The sequence below is a fragment of the Rousettus aegyptiacus genome, unplaced genomic scaffold (assembly GCF_014176215.1).
Source record: "Rousettus aegyptiacus isolate mRouAeg1 unplaced genomic scaffold, mRouAeg1.p scaffold_m13_p_17, whole genome shotgun sequence".
NCBI lineage: Eukaryota > Metazoa > Chordata > Mammalia > Chiroptera > Pteropodidae > Rousettus > Rousettus aegyptiacus.
In genome coordinates this window covers 25352383-25367676 of record NW_023416292.1, presented here as the reverse complement: position 1 = coordinate 25367676, position 15294 = coordinate 25352383, and the positions used below count along the sequence as shown (strand labels likewise).

The 15294-nt window shown below is 56.4% G+C and overlaps 2 protein-coding genes across 3 annotated transcripts; one reads left to right on the top strand and one right to left on the bottom strand.

The window, feature by feature from the left end:
* Positions 1–88: 88 nt before the first annotated feature.
* Positions 89–9773, bottom strand: SHC1 (SHC adaptor protein 1). 2 transcript variants are annotated; one of them, XM_036234846.1, is made up of 13 exons: positions 9596–9773; positions 6181–6348; positions 5568–5638; positions 5007–5070; positions 4733–4852; positions 4447–4500; positions 4224–4275; positions 3929–4055; positions 3081–3279; positions 2925–2994; positions 2714–2845; positions 2330–2568; positions 89–1616 (listed from the first exon to the last, which is right to left on the bottom strand). In XM_036234846.1, the coding sequence occupies exons 2-13, from the start codon at positions 6343–6345 to the stop codon at positions 1488–1490; spliced, it is 1422 nt and encodes a 473-aa protein (XP_036090739.1). In that variant the 5' UTR covers positions 6346–6348; positions 9596–9773; the 3' UTR covers positions 89–1487. The 2 variants fall into 2 exon arrangements, with proteins under 2 accessions (XP_036090739.1, XP_016003428.2); XM_016147942.2 differs by lacking the exon at positions 9596–9773 and having other exon boundaries at positions 6181–8257.
* A 228-nt stretch (positions 9774–10001) lies between these two features.
* CKS1B (CDC28 protein kinase regulatory subunit 1B) lies at positions 10002–13418 on the top strand. Its single transcript, XM_016135652.2, has 3 exons — positions 10002–10149; positions 12211–12338; positions 12902–13418. Exons 1-3 carry the CDS (start codon positions 10091–10093, stop codon positions 12952–12954), a joined length of 240 nt encoding a protein of 79 aa, XP_015991138.1. The 5' UTR covers positions 10002–10090; the 3' UTR covers positions 12955–13418.
* Positions 13419–15294: the final 1876 nt, after the last annotated feature.

The window sequence follows — 15294 nt, the reverse complement described above, 5'->3', positions numbered from 1 at the left end:
AGCGCCCTCCCGCTGGCACCGGCCCCAACGAGGCCAGGGGAGGGCGCGCGGCGAAAAACGGGCAGCGACAGGGACTAAGAGGCCGAGGTAGAAGAAATACGGACTTTAATGAAGATTCTTTCCCTTTGGTATAAGTGAGACCCGTGAAAACATCCAAACAACAAAAAGGCGGCGGCGAGGGTTCAAACGGTCAACTCTCCCTTACCCGCCAGGCCTGGGGGCGGGCGGCGGGCAGCTGTGGGAGGTACTCAGTGGCCGCAGCCTGCGAGTTTCCGCAGCCACACTCGGCCTCCCAGCCTTGCGGTAAGAGGCAGGGGTGTTTCTCGTCCTAGCTCACGACGGACTCTCTCCGCCTTGGGTCTCTCTCAGACAATGCTGCCAGCCCCGCTGCCTCAGGCTGGGGTGAGGACAACGCCAAAGAGTTGTAAAAGGCTTTGAAAAGTCAAAGAAGTGACGTGTGAGAGTAATCGATTACCATCACTTTGTGCTCAAGAATAAGCCATGGAAAACAAATCAGGAAAGTAATCTACAGCCCTAAAATATATGCATATAAAATAAAAAATAAATCCAGCTCCAAATCTACAGACGGCGTTTGGGGATTGTCTACTGCTTCAGAGTCTCAATGCCCGCTCGGCCTCCACAGAGTGCACCTGGGAGAGCTAACAGTTCAGGAGCCCAGGCTGGGTCACCCCTGGCTCCCCCGCGGGGAAGCAGGGTGGAGACAGGAGGAAGGGCTGCACTTTGGCATAGAACAGAACATGCACGCTGGGGGGGGGGGGGCGAAATGTATGTACAGACCGCTGGGCTCGGGGGCCAGAGCCGGGAGGCACAGAGCAGAGAAGGGGTCTGTCTCCCCCCTGGCCGGGAGGGGGGCTCTAAGGCAATCTCTGTGGGTGACATAGGCCCAGGGAGAGGGGACGGCTGCCACTCCTGCCAGTCTTCTCCCAACCTAAACCGGAGGGGGTCCCAGAAGCCAAGAAGGTATCGGCACGCCTATCCTTGACCTCAGGGGCCTGAGAACTATTTGCATAAAATATCTTCAGACCCAGGAGATGGTCAAAGGCACAAAGTTTGAACACTAGGAGGGAGGGTTGTTGAGAGGGTTCTGGGGTACCCTGAGCCCAGGGGTAGACCGAAGGTGTAATGTGTTCCACCTTTCCTGTTAGGGTGACTGTCACCACAGGACATTTCCCACGATGAGGCACACTGCTCGGGGCCTCGAGCACCCACCTGCCTGGGGAAGGGGGTGTCAGGTTGGCACAGGAAAGGCCCTGGGCAGAGGGCCACTTCTACATTAATACTTTGGTGAGGTTGGGGAGAAGTAGGTTCTGCCCCAGGCTCCTGACTCGAGGCCTGCCCCTCAGCCGGGTGCGGAACCCAGTGTCCAGGCCACCCCCAGCTGCGATGCAGAGGCCCTGCCAGTCAGGGAGCAGTGGGAGGGGCTGAAAGGCTCTCCGGGAGAGCACCTGGGACAGTGAAGGTCACGGTCATGGCCTCCGGGTCACAGGCTGCTGTAGACACAGTTCGCTGCCCGCAGAGATGATGGGCAAGTGATTGTCCATGTGGTGGCTGATGAGGTGGCTGACACTATCGAAGCGGTGATCCTTGGTCCGAACCTGGGGACGGGAAGGGGGAGGGTGGATGCAGGAGAGTCACATCAGACCTCAAGTCCCAAGGCTGAGGAAGCGACAGTAGAGAGGGCTGAGGCCGGAGGAAAGGATGGCAGGGGCGGGGCTGTCAGTCCTGCTCACTGAAGAGGCAGCTACAGCCAGCTGGCCCTGGGGGTGGGCAGATGGGGAAACTGTGGCGCCGAGGGACGTCTACTTCTCCTCTGCCCTGGAGGAAGGCGGCAAGTCTCAGGGGAGGACACAGGAGGAAAGGAGGTGGAGAGGGGGCCGACGCTGCTGCAGAAGAGAGCGAGACTGAAGGGACCACTGGCCGGGCCGGGCCGGCACTGGGAGGAGAGACGGAGCCCCTCCTGCAAGGGTGTCCAGCCCATACCCACGCGACACTGAGCAGCACAACCCCTCCAGGATGGTTTCCTCATTTGTGACAAGAGGCTCAGGGGAGATGAGCACCTGACTCTCCAGGGCGTCAAGTCTGGGGTTGTGAGGACTGGCTAGGCCTAAAGGGGACCCAGCTCAGGCTCAGCGATGAGAAAGAGGGAACCCCGAGCCCATAGACAGCGGTGCTGGGCACCCCGAGCGCGGGGAGGCCCATGCAGAGGTGGCCGGCCAGGGAAGCAGGAGGCGGGAATGCTGGGCCAGGCTGCGGGGAGGGCACTGCGGCTTCCCTTCGGCCACCCCACTCACGGCCCTGCCTCACTCACCACGCCCTCGGGGTCCACCAGCAGCAGGTGCTTGGGCTGCCCGCTCTGCAGGCCGGTGAGCACATACTGGCCGGGCGTGGTCGTGCTCTCCCGCACCAGGAAGTCCCCGTCCAGCTGCAGCAGCGCCTCGGCCTCCCGCCGGCTCAGCTTCCCATGGAACCAGGGCTCCCCCCGGAGCTGCTCGGCCATGGCCACCGAGTTAGGCGGGGGAGGTGCCCGGAGGGCATCTTCAAAAGGCTCTGGAGCACAAAAAGGGCCAAGAGAGGCGCTGGCACAACCCAGGCCCAGGCCCAGGCCCCGGGGCCCTCCGCGGGGGAGGCTTGAAGGACAGAGCAGGCGGCACCGAGGGGAATTTGGAGACACGGGGAGAACGGCAGCACTCACTCATGTCAAAAAGGTCTCGCGGGGTGCCACCATTGACCGCCAGGCCGGGGGGCCCGGCCCCAGCCCCCACGTGCCGGGCTTTGTCCAGGTGCTGGACGTTGACATAGGAGGGGTCGTCAAAGAGCTCTCGGCCTGCAGCGGAGGCAAGGGAGGCTGTCCAGTGGCCCGGCCCCACCTCCTGCACCCTGGCTGTCCCTCAGCCCCTCTGTACCTGGGCAGGGTGGTGGAGGTGGCATCTGCTTGCGGACTTCCGGGTCTCCTCCAACAGGCTGGCCCACAGGCTGAAGGGACAAACAGAAGATGAGACCAGAGCCCCTAACCAGCTGCTTCTATCTGGGGCCCAGCCCCCTCTATCCAAGCCACTTACCAGCGTAGCTCCCAGCTGGGTGGGTGGCTGGGCACTGGACGGGGTAGGGCGGGTGGCCCCCGGGGCGGCTCCCTCCCGAAGCCTCATGTCCACCACGCCTCCAAGAGGGGGTTCCTTCCCCGGGAAGTCATTATAGTACTGATGGTCAGGTGGCTCTTCCTCCTCCTCATCCCAAGCCGAGCCATCAAAGCCGGCCATCCTGAGAGGAGCAGGAGGAAGTGAGGAGCGCGGGTGGGAGGATTCAGGCGGGGACAGAACGGCAGCCATGGCTGGGGATGTCCAGGGATTCCCAGCAGGGCGGGGCAGGCCCAAGGCTGGGTGTCTAGGTGTCAGTATAAATAATCATTCCTTCCTCCTGACACCCCCGTAAGGTAGGGCTTAGTTCCCTCCCCAGTTTTACAGATGAGAGTGAGGGCCAGAGGTGAAAAGGTGAGCCCAAGGCTTCACAGTGGGAAGCCACCCTCCCTTCCTCAAACTCTTGAGGCTTCTAGGGGCAAGAAAACAAAGAACTACGGATAGATAACTGAGCTAGGAAAAGGGGTGCCGGACGCCGGACGCCAGGCAGTGGGAATGAAGAGCGCCCCCAGCCGGGGCCAGGCTGCAGCGTCAGATCCGGGACTGACTGTGGCCGGCCACAGGCAAACAGGGACGCACTGGCACCGCAGCGGGCAGCGCCCCGAAAGCCCTTCTCGATGGCCACAGGAAACGCGAGAATGGCAGGAAGTGGGAAGCAGGGGCACACGGGTCATTTCCTTCCCGGAGCCATTCTGAGCCCGAGCGTGGGAAGAACAGAGCCACCATCCCAATCGGCTCTGGGGCCCGTGAGCTGCTCCCCGCCACCCGCTCACCTGTCGTGGGGGGTGACCAGCTTGGGCGGGTTCCTGAGGTATTGTTTGAAGCGCAGCTCGAAGGCCTGGCCAATGGTGCTGATGACATCCTGAGCGAGCCCTTCGGGACACTCCAGGATGTGGCAGGCTGGGGGCACAGCAGAGGCTGCCGGTGAGCTCTGAGGCGGGGTGCTGGCAGGAGGCACGGACAGGGGCTCTCGTCCTCCTCGGCAGGAGTCCCTGCTTCGCTCCCCGGGTCCTGCTCACCTGCCTCACGGACATCGGGCCCCACCCAGTGCCCCCCACCACGCCTCACCTCTCTGATTCACTGGGTCTTTGGCAACGTAGGCGACATACTCGGCTGTGTCCTGGGGTGGACAGAGTCAGAAGAGGCACTTAGCTCGATCTGACAGCCCCGCCTCACTCACGACCCCTCTGAAGTCGCGTCCACCCCAGCACGCCTGTTTCTCTGGTGAGGGTCCTCCCAAGCCCCGCCCCTTACTCGTCTCCCAGCACCTTTGCTCTGCTCCGCCACTCACCGGGTCCCCGCCGGACGCAAACGAGATAGACTGCATGTGGTGGTTGGCGATGATCTGAGGGTTAGGGCAGGGGACGGAGGAGGGAATGACATGTGTCAGGCAGCCTCGGGCTCACCCGAGTGCCCCCCACCCCTGGCCCAGGACCCTTTCGGCTTCTCCCCCATCCTCCCCCATCCTCCCAGTCTCCTCCCCCCCCACTGGCCTCTCCCAGCTCCTCACCCTCACAGCCAGGTCCTCCGCCCCCCTCCCATCGGTGCGTCTGGTCCCCCTGCCCAGCCCCAGCAACCTGTTTGCAGTCTGCGGCCATGAGGTTGAGGCTGCTGGTGGAAACGGTGAGAGTGATGGGCATTCCGGCGAACTTCAGGTTACTCCTCCCCAGAATGGAGCTGAGCGGGCGGCTACAGGGCTAAGGAAGGGCCCGAGGTCTCGGAAACTAGGGATTCCCAACCCCGAAACCCCCATGCTCCTGTCTTCTGGTTTTCTCCCCACATCCCACACTTGCCTTCGCCTGCCCCTCCACAGGTCCCAGCAGCACCCCGAGCCCCACCGACCCCAGGTACCTTCCTCCTCCTTGTTGCTCCCTTAGCACCTGGCACAGCCTCGCACACCAGACTGATGGCCTCCCTGGGGAAAGAGGGGTACTCAGACCCAGAGCCTGCCTCCCACTAGGCCGGGGCTGCCACAGGGCTGGGGGAGGGGAAGGCTAGGCCAGACTCCAGGGGCACTCCCAGGCTCTTTGTCGTGCTGGATTGAATTAAGGGCCTTTAATATTTGATGACACTGAGAGGCCGCTTCCTGGCTGATTGGGTTAGGGCCTCAATGGGCTGGCCCCACCCCTTTCCAGCTACCAAATGTCCCATTCCCTTCCCAAAGGCAGCAGCCACCTTTCATCTACCCCCATGTTCTACTCAAGCTCCGGCTTCCAGCTGCCTCTGCCACCTCCCGCCACCTCCCAAGCCTGGACAGGGAAGAAGGGTGCAGGGAGAGCTGCTTCTTCGTTCAGACTCAGACTCGCTCCCCTCACTTTCCCTCAGGCCCCTTTACCCCCCCCCAAAGGCCAGCCGCCACTGGCACCAAGCGTCTGGCTCCCTCCCCCCCGCTCCCTGTTCAGCCCCCCTGACCTGGTGACCTGGGTCCGGGTGTTGAAGTCCAGAGCCCGCATTGACTGCAGGACCTCCACGCAGCCCATGTACTGAGGGGAGGACGGGAGGGCAAGAGTCAGCCGCCTCCCCCAACCCTGCCCAACGGGTCCTAGGAGTTTTCTCTACGTGGTCCCTAACGGAAGTGGAGATGAAGTTCTGCCACAGCCCACGACACACACTTTGTGACAACAGGGAATGGGGACAGATGGAAAAGGCAATCTGGGAGGACATCATGCACCTGGGAGAGAATCTGGAGAGTGACAGGCACTGGGTGGGATGAGGTGACATCTCTAGGAGGGAAAGGGGACCGGAGGGGACGATCAGGAGTCACTCATTCCAACAGTGAGGACCTCCCACGGGCTGGACATCCTGCTAAGCATGGCGGGGTGGGGGTGGGGCGGGGGAGTCTCAAGGAGGAAGTGGGGTCCAGGCAGAGCTGGGAGGGAAGGGGCTGCAGAATCAGGGGAGCGACAGGTATCAGAAACAGGGCGCTGAAACGGAGGGAGCTGCTGGGGAAGAGGGCAACAGAGACTCCCCCAAAGCTAGAGTGACAGGGAACTGGGAGGGCACCGGAGGGACGATGTTCACTCACCCGGACCAAGTAGGAAACCCCAGGTCCCATGACTTTGTCGTTGGGATGCAGCCAGCCCCGCGTGGGCTTATTGACAAAGCTCCCGTGGCGGGTCCACTCCTCGCCCCCCAGCTGGCCCCCTTCCACCCGAGTCCTGCGCCCGCCGCCTCCACTCAGCTTGTTCATGTCCTGGAGGAGGGGCAGGGGGCCTGAGTCTGGCACGGCGGCCCCTGTGGTCCCCTCCCGGTCCTCAGCCGCCCTGCCTGGCTCCGCCTTCGGCCCCAGGCGCCCCCCAGCCGGGTTGGCCAGCTTCAGGTTGCTCATCCGGGGGAAGAAGGAGCACAGGGTGGTGGGACTATCGTCCCCAGGCAGAGGTGGCAGGATGGGCCCCAGGGACGAGGCTGATGGGGAAGGCAGCTCCTCCGGCGGGGTGGACCCAGAAGCCCCCTCCTCCAGCGATGACAGAGACTCATTCCGAAGTGGGTTGTACTTGGGCTTGGGGGGCAGGAGATCCATGGCTGGAGCGAGAGGGAGGCTGCTGCCCGGCCCGGCCCCCCTGCCGGTCAGGGCAAGGGGGCCAGGCAGGGGCATCCCCAGGCACTTGGCCTGATCGGCCGCTATGGCATAGGGATCTCAAGGATCCTGAGGAGGGAGAGGGACCAGCAGCTCCAGCTCCTCCGGCTTCCCCAGCTCAGACCCAGGCACTTCCAAGCCCCATCCCCGCCCAGCGTAGAGCCTCTTCTCTGGCTGAGAGAAGAACAGGCTGGACCCAGAGCTGCCTGGCTCCTCCCAGGGGCGGGGAGCCCAGGGGAGAGACCAATCCCGAGGACAGTGCTGACTCACAGGCTCAGAGGGGCTGAGTCCCCACCGCTGGCCCCCATACAAACAACTAGTAATCCGGGGAGGAGTAAAGTGGGGGTGGGAGGGAAGGATGGAGGAGTGAGAAGGAAAGGAGGGGGATACGAGGTCTGATCAATCCAAACAGGACATGGTGGCCGAAGGGAGCAGGAAGCCGAGGGAGGAAACAGAGGCAGCTGGGGGTGGAAAAGGGAGGGGATCCCTGAGCTCAGCATTTCCCTTCCTGTCCTGGTTGAACACTCAAATTCCCCCATCCTCCAGCCCAGGCCACCCCCACCACTACCACACCATGGGGTGCTGGCCCCAGGGAGCCGGGGCCATTAGCATCCTCTGTTACAACAGCTGTGGACAGGAGCAAGAGAAACGGGGAAAGGAAGGAAGTGGTCCCAGTGGATGCAGAGCGGGGCCAAGAGGAAGGGCACAGCTGGTGAGATTCGGGGGGCGAAGTCCACCCTGGGTGGTGCATCAGAGAGAGGCGCTGCTGCAGAGGGCAGGCTGGTGCAGCCCCGCTCTCCACGGTGGCAGCGACCCTGCCAGCAGCAGTGGCCACGGCCAAGCACTCTCCTGGCCTCCTTTCCACAGGCCCAGGTAGCAAAGCCAGCCGTCAAGGGTAGAAGAGGGGAGCAGGGCACTGTCACTAAAGGCGGCTCCCCTGGACCTGCCAGGTATCCCCCTTTTGCAGTGGTGACTGGAGGGTACACGTGTCCCCTGGGAGTGTTGTGCCCCTCAGAGAGGGGCGAAGTCTAGCCGGAGGTGGCAGAGTGGCAGTTCTCCAGAAGTGGGAGCTACAGACCGTGAAGGGACAGAGGGGCCAGAAGACAAATCCGTGCTCAGTACGGGAGGAAGAGGCGCCAGGAGAAGATGGGCTTAGGCTGGACGCAGAACCTGCCTCAAAACCATTCTTTCCACCCACGGTTTCCTGCCACAGCTCTGCTTGAGGGGGCCACAAAGTTGGAAAGTGACCACAAAAGAAGACACATATACCCCCGGGGCTGACCTCGGATTCACCTACCCTTACACTACTTCAGAAGATAAAGAGGCAATAATCCTGATTACAGCGATTAACAAACCACACGTGAAACCTGTTAAGGTGCTGCGCTAAACTCCGAGGGCCGCTGTCATTCCGGCCACCGCCCCTGAGAAGGAATTCTAACACTCCATTTCCTTAGGCTCCGCGCTCAGGGACAGAGCTCCAGGGAGGCACTCAGCCACAACCTCACACTGGGACACACACCCGGGACACACACCGGGACGTCTTCACCTGTAGGGAGGGGCGTTCTGCTGGAGCCCGCAGGGTCCAGAGGCAGGGGATGACCAACAGGTGTGGGCATTTAGGAGCAAGGAAGGCGGAAGTAGGGCTCTTTAAATCTGCACAGGAATGAGACTGCCTACTGGGAGTCTGGGTGACCGGGTGTGGGGGAGAAGCCGCGTGCGCCTCCTCAGCCCGGCAGGGAGGGGGAGACAAGAGCGGCGGGAAGTAGCAGGAAATGGCGAAAGCCTCAGGAATGTTTCCAGAAGGGAACGCTGGGCACGCGGGACCAGGAAGAATGCCCAGACAAAAACCCAGTCAGGGGGAGGGGAAGCCAGCGAAGCGGTGGGGGCTGAGCAGTCCCTTAAAAAAAAAAAAATCAAACCGCGAAAAGGTCACTGTCCCCTATACACGCTCCAAGACACGGTTTTCTGCTGGTAGAAACGTCCGGTCCTTTGACACATCAACAAATAAACGGCCCTACCCAAATCCCGTGGTACAGGTACGAAACACAACCGCTGTTTCTGGGGGAGCGGGGCTGGGAATCTATGAGCAAGTCTCTCCCACCTTCATGCCAAACCCCAAGTCCAGCCCCCTTCGGGCAGGTCCACCCTCGGCAGCGGCAGCCTCTGATCTCTTCACTCCCCAGAGCCAGAGAGGGGACCCTTTACTCCCCACCCGACGGAGCACAAGAGCTCAGGACACCCGAGCCTAAGGCCCGACACAGAAATAGGACAGGGGACTGTAAGGAGGGGACGACTCAGATCGCGGACAAAGCTTCTGAGGGGAAGACCGGGGTCCCATAAAGCTAAATCTCCTGAGGGGGCGTGGACCCCCAGGACGCGCGCCTCCGAGACTTCCAGGAGGCGAGGCTCCGGGACAATGAGACGTGGATCAAGGAAGGGGCGGAACCCGCGAGGGGCGGAGCCCCGGAGGCGTGGCCTCACGACTCCGAACCCAGTCGTTCTTTGAGGGATAGGGCTCGGGCCTTCGGGAGATAGGCTTTTTGATGGACAGGAGTTAGCGGAGAATCGTCGCCTCGGAGTTTCGGGGAATTGGAAAGACGAACGTGGGCTCTCTTCTAGGAGGGCTGGGAAGCATGTTTGGGGGTGTGGCTTCCAGGAAAGCTGGGCGACGGGGTGGGGTCGACGGCAACATACAGAAAACAAGTCGGGGTTCAGGGAGCCCCCTGAAGTTGGGAGGTGGGACTTCCGGGGAGGGGGTCTCGGGGGGCGGGACCTAGAAATGAAGACCGGAAGTAGGGTCCCGGGAGAGGGGTTCCGGGGTGGAGGAGTGGGTCCCATAAGGAGAAAAAAAGTCCCCACTCACCAGGGCCTCATGGAGTCGCCGCACCGCACCGCGGGGTGATCTGGTTCTGGATCACGCCACGGCCTCCTTAGGTCGCTGCTCCAACTTTCTCCCCGGGCCCGGCCTCCCTGGAGAAACTTTATTGCACTCACTTCCGGCCTCGCTAACCCCTGACCCTCTACCTCACCGGCCCTCCTACTCCCGTCCCACTTTCCCGAATCGGCCAATGGCAGTGCGAGAACGCGCACAGGAGCTGTACTAGCCAATAAGAGGCCTATTTTTGACCTAAGTTCTTTCTTGAGAAACGCAAGAAGTGCGCTCCAATAAGGACTCGACGAGGAGCAAATCTAAGCCAATAGGAGGCTTGAACATGGAGTTGCCCCGCCTTAAGCCGAAGGAACCAATAGGAAGGGCGGGCGGTGTGTTTGAAAGTGAGGCCAAAGAGGGTGGGAGCGCGTGCTTCTGGGAGTTTGGTGGTTGGTGGCGCGGGGCTGACGGTCGTCAGGCCGAGCGATCATGTCGCACAAACAAATTTACTATTCGGACAAATACGACGACGAGGAGTTCGAGTACCGGTTAGTGCCGGCGCGGGGGGCATAATGAGGTCGTGAGCTTTGACAAGTGAGGGCACGAGGAGTTAGTAACCAGGACAGAAGCGACAGAACCAGCGCATGCGCGGCAGGCTCACGGGACGGCTGTGAGAGCGTTGAGCGCGTAAAACGCATGCGCGAAGGGTAGGCGGCTCTCGCGAAGGAAAGTGCTAGCGAATTTGGAGTAAGCTCTCTGGAGTATTAGTGTTGACCACTTGCACGCTTTGGGTTCCGGGAACGTTCTCCATGTTATTGAGCAAGTCGAACTTGCCTTCTGGAGACTGCTCGTTTCACGGCGACACCATAGAATCATAGAGCCGACTGAGATAAAGTGGCGAAGGCGGAGCTCGAATTTTCCTCTCTTCAATGCAAGGGAGTTAAAGAGCGAGCCTGCGCGTGGCTCATTAATTCGTGGAAAAGGGGCGTGGCTGTCCGGCTTTTTTTTAGGAAGGGGACTTCGAGGAACTGGAATGGAATAAAACTAGCCAGGATCGTTGAGATAAGACTTGACATGGACCTAATCGATACCCTTTAAATATTTGAAGGGCATCTGTTTAGGAAACGATTAAGAAGTGCTTATAGGTTTCAGGTGTTCTACGAACATATAAGGATAAGCTATGGTCTCTGCTTTCACCAAGCCTAACGAATCTGTAGAAATACTTCAGAAAGAAGGTGATAATTGGTATGATAGACATAGGTACAGGTTTTGATGGGAGCACATAGATATCACCAAGGATGGTGAACAAAGGAATCCCTACAGAATTTGCATTGGATAAATCCTAAATTCGTAATTCTAGGTGGGAGAATTGTGGAGGACAGAGGGTTCTACAAATGTTGGCATTCTCTAGTCTGCGTTAAGTGTAGTCCTTAAAACAACTTCCTAATTCATACCTTGTCATCTCACTTGAAGAACATAAAACGGAAACGTGTTTGAGTTTCTTCTCCAGCCTGGTGCAGGTCTCTGCGCCCTCTGGAGAACTCAGTGAGTGCTGACAAATACATTGACCATATTTACGCCAGGTTTGGGGGAAAGACCCCAGGCCCTGCACGGAGCCAGTTAACTTCTTTTCCTCAGCTGTTTTCCTCTACATCTGAGCTAAGCTTATCCAAACTGTGTGCTTACAACACATGCAGAGCTAAGGAGAAGTCCCTGTTTTCAGCCCCGGAAGATGTAAATACCCCTTAGCAGTGGCATTTTGGTTTAAGGAAGACTTTTGTTTTTATTTTGTGTTCGTTTTGTTTTGGGGAGTTGTTTTGGGTGGTTTTGTTTGGTTGTGACTAATTAGGTAGTGAAGCCAATCTTCGTGCCAGGGGCTTGTTAGAGTGTAAGCTATTTTCAGACATTTTGACTAGAATTCTCTCCTTGGGAAAAAAAAAAAATCTGTTACTAGCACTGAGAACGTTTAGTGCATTCTCACTGAGCATGATGAAGTCTATCTGGGTTAGCTCAAGTCAAATCAGAATAATAATTTCTTTGCCATGAAAGGAGACTTATCCTTGGTTAAGAAAGCACAGAGTTTCCCAGAAGTCATCTCACGGCACAGCCCTTCAGGAGCTAGGAAAATGAAATCGAGGGTAGATTTTAAAGGATAAGACATTGACGTTTCATCCTTTATCATGGCTTTTCCACACAGCGCCCCATAATAGGCCTTTCTTTTCCACAAAATCACTTCCCTCCCTTCTTTACCAATTCTGTTAAAAACCACCTTTAATTATCAACACTATGTGTGCTGTGGGGCCCCATTATGTTGTTTTAGGGTAATCAACTAGAAGACTAAGCTCCAGAAATGCAGAGGCAGTGGATCCACAGTACCTGGAATTTTGTGCTCATTCACTTGGGTTATTCATTGATTTGCACTTTTTGATACACTTTTGTGAGGATTTACATAACTTGGGCCTTTATTTCTAGCTGCCTCTACCCCACAATAAGATTCTAGAAACTCCCTGCCGTCAGAAACTGGTTTCTTTTTTCTTTCCTCTCTTGGCTTTGTGTTCAGGCACTCCCCAACAAACTGTACCCAGTACTGACACACGTTTCTGTTACAGGCATGTCATGTTGCCCAAGGACATAGCCAAGCTTGTCCCTAAAACCCATTTGATGTCCGAATCTGAATGGAGGAATCTTGGCGTGCAGCAGAGTCAGGGATGGGTGCATTATATGATCCACGAACCAGGTTGGTGCAACGGCCGCTTCATTGAAGGAATGCTCGATCCCATAACCCAAAGACGGGGGAGCAGGGGGCGCTTTACTGGTTTCTTACCCCACCTGCCATCTAGAGAACCTGGAGTGAGCACCAGTAAGAATAAGAGTAAAATGTCTCAGAAGTTCAGAGACAACCCGTCAGTAAAAGCCTCCTTTATATCTGACTTACTCAGAGGGTACCCTTTTTTTAAGGCCTGGTAAAAGGTCCCGGCCCCTCCTTCATTCTCCATCAGAAAGAGAATTCTTGGATGTGTTCCAAATAAGACAAGGAAAGTATATTTCTTGATAAGACACCAGACACCAAGCTGCCTGGCAAAACTAATAAAGGACAGCCCAGGGCTGTACAAACAGCAAAAGAACGGCTGTTGAGTTCTCTACTTGGCCAGGGTTCTGGGTCTGCTTCTAAGGCCGTATAACCTTAATTTAGTTATAAAGATCTGAGTGGGTGATGGCCGGGAAATGGGAGCGGGGTACCCTACAGGTTGTGCATGGAATGGTGTGAGCTTGTCGCTTAGATTTCACTCACCCTTCTAGAACCTCACATCTTGCTGTTCCGGCGACCACTGCCCAAGAAGCCAAAGAAATGAAGCTGGCGAGCCACCTTTCAGCCTCAAGCTTTACACAGCTATCCTCACTTGCTAACATCTTTCTAATGACATTATTATGTTGCCTTCTTGTTTCTCACTTTGATATTTAAAGGATGTTTAAAATACACTGTTTGAATGTGCTGGCGACTACTTTGCTTCTTGAGCAGAGCCAGCAGTACCACGGCCGAGCCAGACAAGTACTCTTGGGGCTGCAGCCTCTGCCAACTGTGACCCCAGAAACCACAGTGAGCTCTGTATTTGACATAACACACTTGGCAGATGGAGGAAGCCTCTGAGTATCAAGACCATGGCTGTTACAGGGATTGTGTAAACTTGCCATTTTGTTTTTTCCTGCCAGGTGTTGTATGTATGGTGATCCATGTTTCAATGTATTGGAAACTTTCCATTTTATTCCAGAAGTCTGTTTCATGTTAAGTCTTGATTAAAGAAGTTTTTATAATTCTCGACTTGTAAAGGTTTTTCCCCCTCTCCGGGTGGCCATCACAATCAATATCATGGTTCTACTTAAATGCCCTTCAGTTAGCTAATGAAGCCCAGGTCTTTGCTGATAGTGAGGTATATTTCAACATTCGGGTAACTGGTTTTTAATCTAATCTGGAAAGCAGGCTTGCTGTCAAACATCTACTGAAACATATTTTGATCTAACTACTGGCCAAAGATAGAGGTTATATAGGAATGACATCTCATCAAAACAAATGAACTTAAAGTTGGGGATGCTGCCTTTAAGATAGTCCTGGTGTTGGAAGGGCACAGGAGGGGAAGGGGAGGAGGCCATCAGTTAGCCGCTCCACTTCCTGCCGGCCCAAGGCCCAGGCACATCCATGGCCTGTTCTCGGTGCACTGGTTGGGGGCTGTGTTCAGTGGTTCCCACTTCTGCTGAACCCTGGACTCCCCTGGGCAACTTTAAAAGTACCCTACCCGTGCCTAAGTCATTCCTAGAGATGGTGACTTAATTGGTCTGGGGTGTGGCCTGTACACAGGTAGTTACAGCACTAACCTTTGAGAAAAAAGGTGTAAATTGTAGCTATTTAGGAAAACATTTCACCAAATCATAGCTTGCCCTATACTTTTAAAAATAACTAGTGCTAAGAGAGAGAGATTAATCTACCCCCTTTTCCCTGTCTTCCATCCATTCTGAGAGCAGTAATTGAGGTGTGATCTCTGATATGCATAGTAGGTCTTTGGTAGAGCTCAAGAAATGCACATTCTTGAGCTCTGCCATATTAGACCAACTGAATCAAACTGAGGGTTTGGCCCAGTGACCTTTTCACTAGCTGTCCGGGTGATTCTGGTGCATGCTTAAGCTTGTGAAGCCACTGGTAAAAGATGGACCACAGTTGATGTGTGGGGGTTTCTTTGAGGGTGGGGTGTCAAATGTCACCGTTATTACTAATAAAGATAATGCAGCACATGGCTTTTGTCACTAGATGATGGGGCTTTTCAATTTTTTAGAGGTTCCCTTAATTGAAAAAGACAGGGTTTATCACTTGAGAAAGAACAGTCTAGAAGCCTGGCTCGACTGCTCACTTTAGCATCCTGTGGTTGCGTGGCAGCCCTTCACCCTTCTGAGCCCGTTGCACGTCTGAAAACAGGTATCATCTCTAGCTCAGAAGGTTTTTAGGACAGTAAAATCAGGCCAGGTGTGGTTCAGCAATGAATTTTAGACCTTTACTACAACAGGTCTAGAAAACAGTCTATAGGCCCGTGGCACCAGCAAGACAGGAGAGCTTGTTGAATGCGGATCTCAGGCCCCACCCAAGGTCCCAAAATGATTAGTATGAATGTCAAGGTTTAAGAAGCACCCTTAGACCAAAGCCAACTAGCATGAGAGGAAGTTAGGATGATGTGAGTCCAAGGTGGACACACGTCCCTAGTCCTTGTGAGCCCAATAACGGAGAAGTGATGCTGAAGCGCCACCTAAGCAAGGTGGGGCAAGACTCAACCTTGTCAAAGATGTTGAAGTATATTAGCTTTCTCATTTATGACAGACGAAAGTCGCACACACTACAAGCTCACCTCCACTGTCTCCCTACCTCTCAGGCAATGCTCATAATTATTCTTGGTGTCCCTCCAACTTCTATCTGCTACAATATAAAACCTCTTCTGACAAGGTAGCGGCCCCAGACCTCTTAGCCAAGAATTGGAGTCGTGGATTAATAAAAACAGTCATGCACACACGAATTTGAATACAGAACGGTTGGAGTCAAGACTCCCCTGACTTCCAGCAGCAGACGGAAGCACCCCAAAGTCCCTAGAGGACCTCCAACCACCGCTCCTTTCGCGCCCCAGACCTCCCAGGGCCTGCCCTGAAGAGACGAA

What these genes read in the sequence shown, in the direction of transcription:
- CKS1B (XM_016135652.2), top strand. Translation starts at nt 10,091, where the DNA reads ATGTCGCACAAACAAATTTACTATTCGGACAAATACGACGACGAGGAG. An exon ending in GACGAGGAGTTCGAGTACCG is followed by an intron (nt 10,150 to 12,210) that starts GTTAGTGCCGGC and finishes TTTCTGTTACAG; the next exon opens with GCATGTCATGTTGCCCAAGG. An exon ending in TTATATGATCCACGAACCAG is followed by an intron (nt 12,339 to 12,901) that starts GTTGGTGCAACG and finishes TCACCCTTCTAG; the next exon opens with AACCTCACATCTTGCTGTTC.
- SHC1 (XM_016147942.2), bottom strand. Translation starts at nt 6,750, where the DNA reads ATGCCCCTGCCTGGCCCCCTTGCCCTGACCGGCAGGGGGGCCGGGCCG. An exon ending in TGGCCGCAGACTGCAAACAG is followed by an intron (nt 4,501 to 4,732) that starts GTTGCTGGGGCT and finishes CCTAACCCTCAG; the next exon opens with ATCATCGCCAACCACCACAT. An exon ending in TTGCGTCCGGCGGGGACCCG is followed by an intron (nt 4,276 to 4,446) that starts GTGAGTGGCGGA and finishes TGTCCACCCCAG; the next exon opens with GACACAGCCGAGTATGTCGC.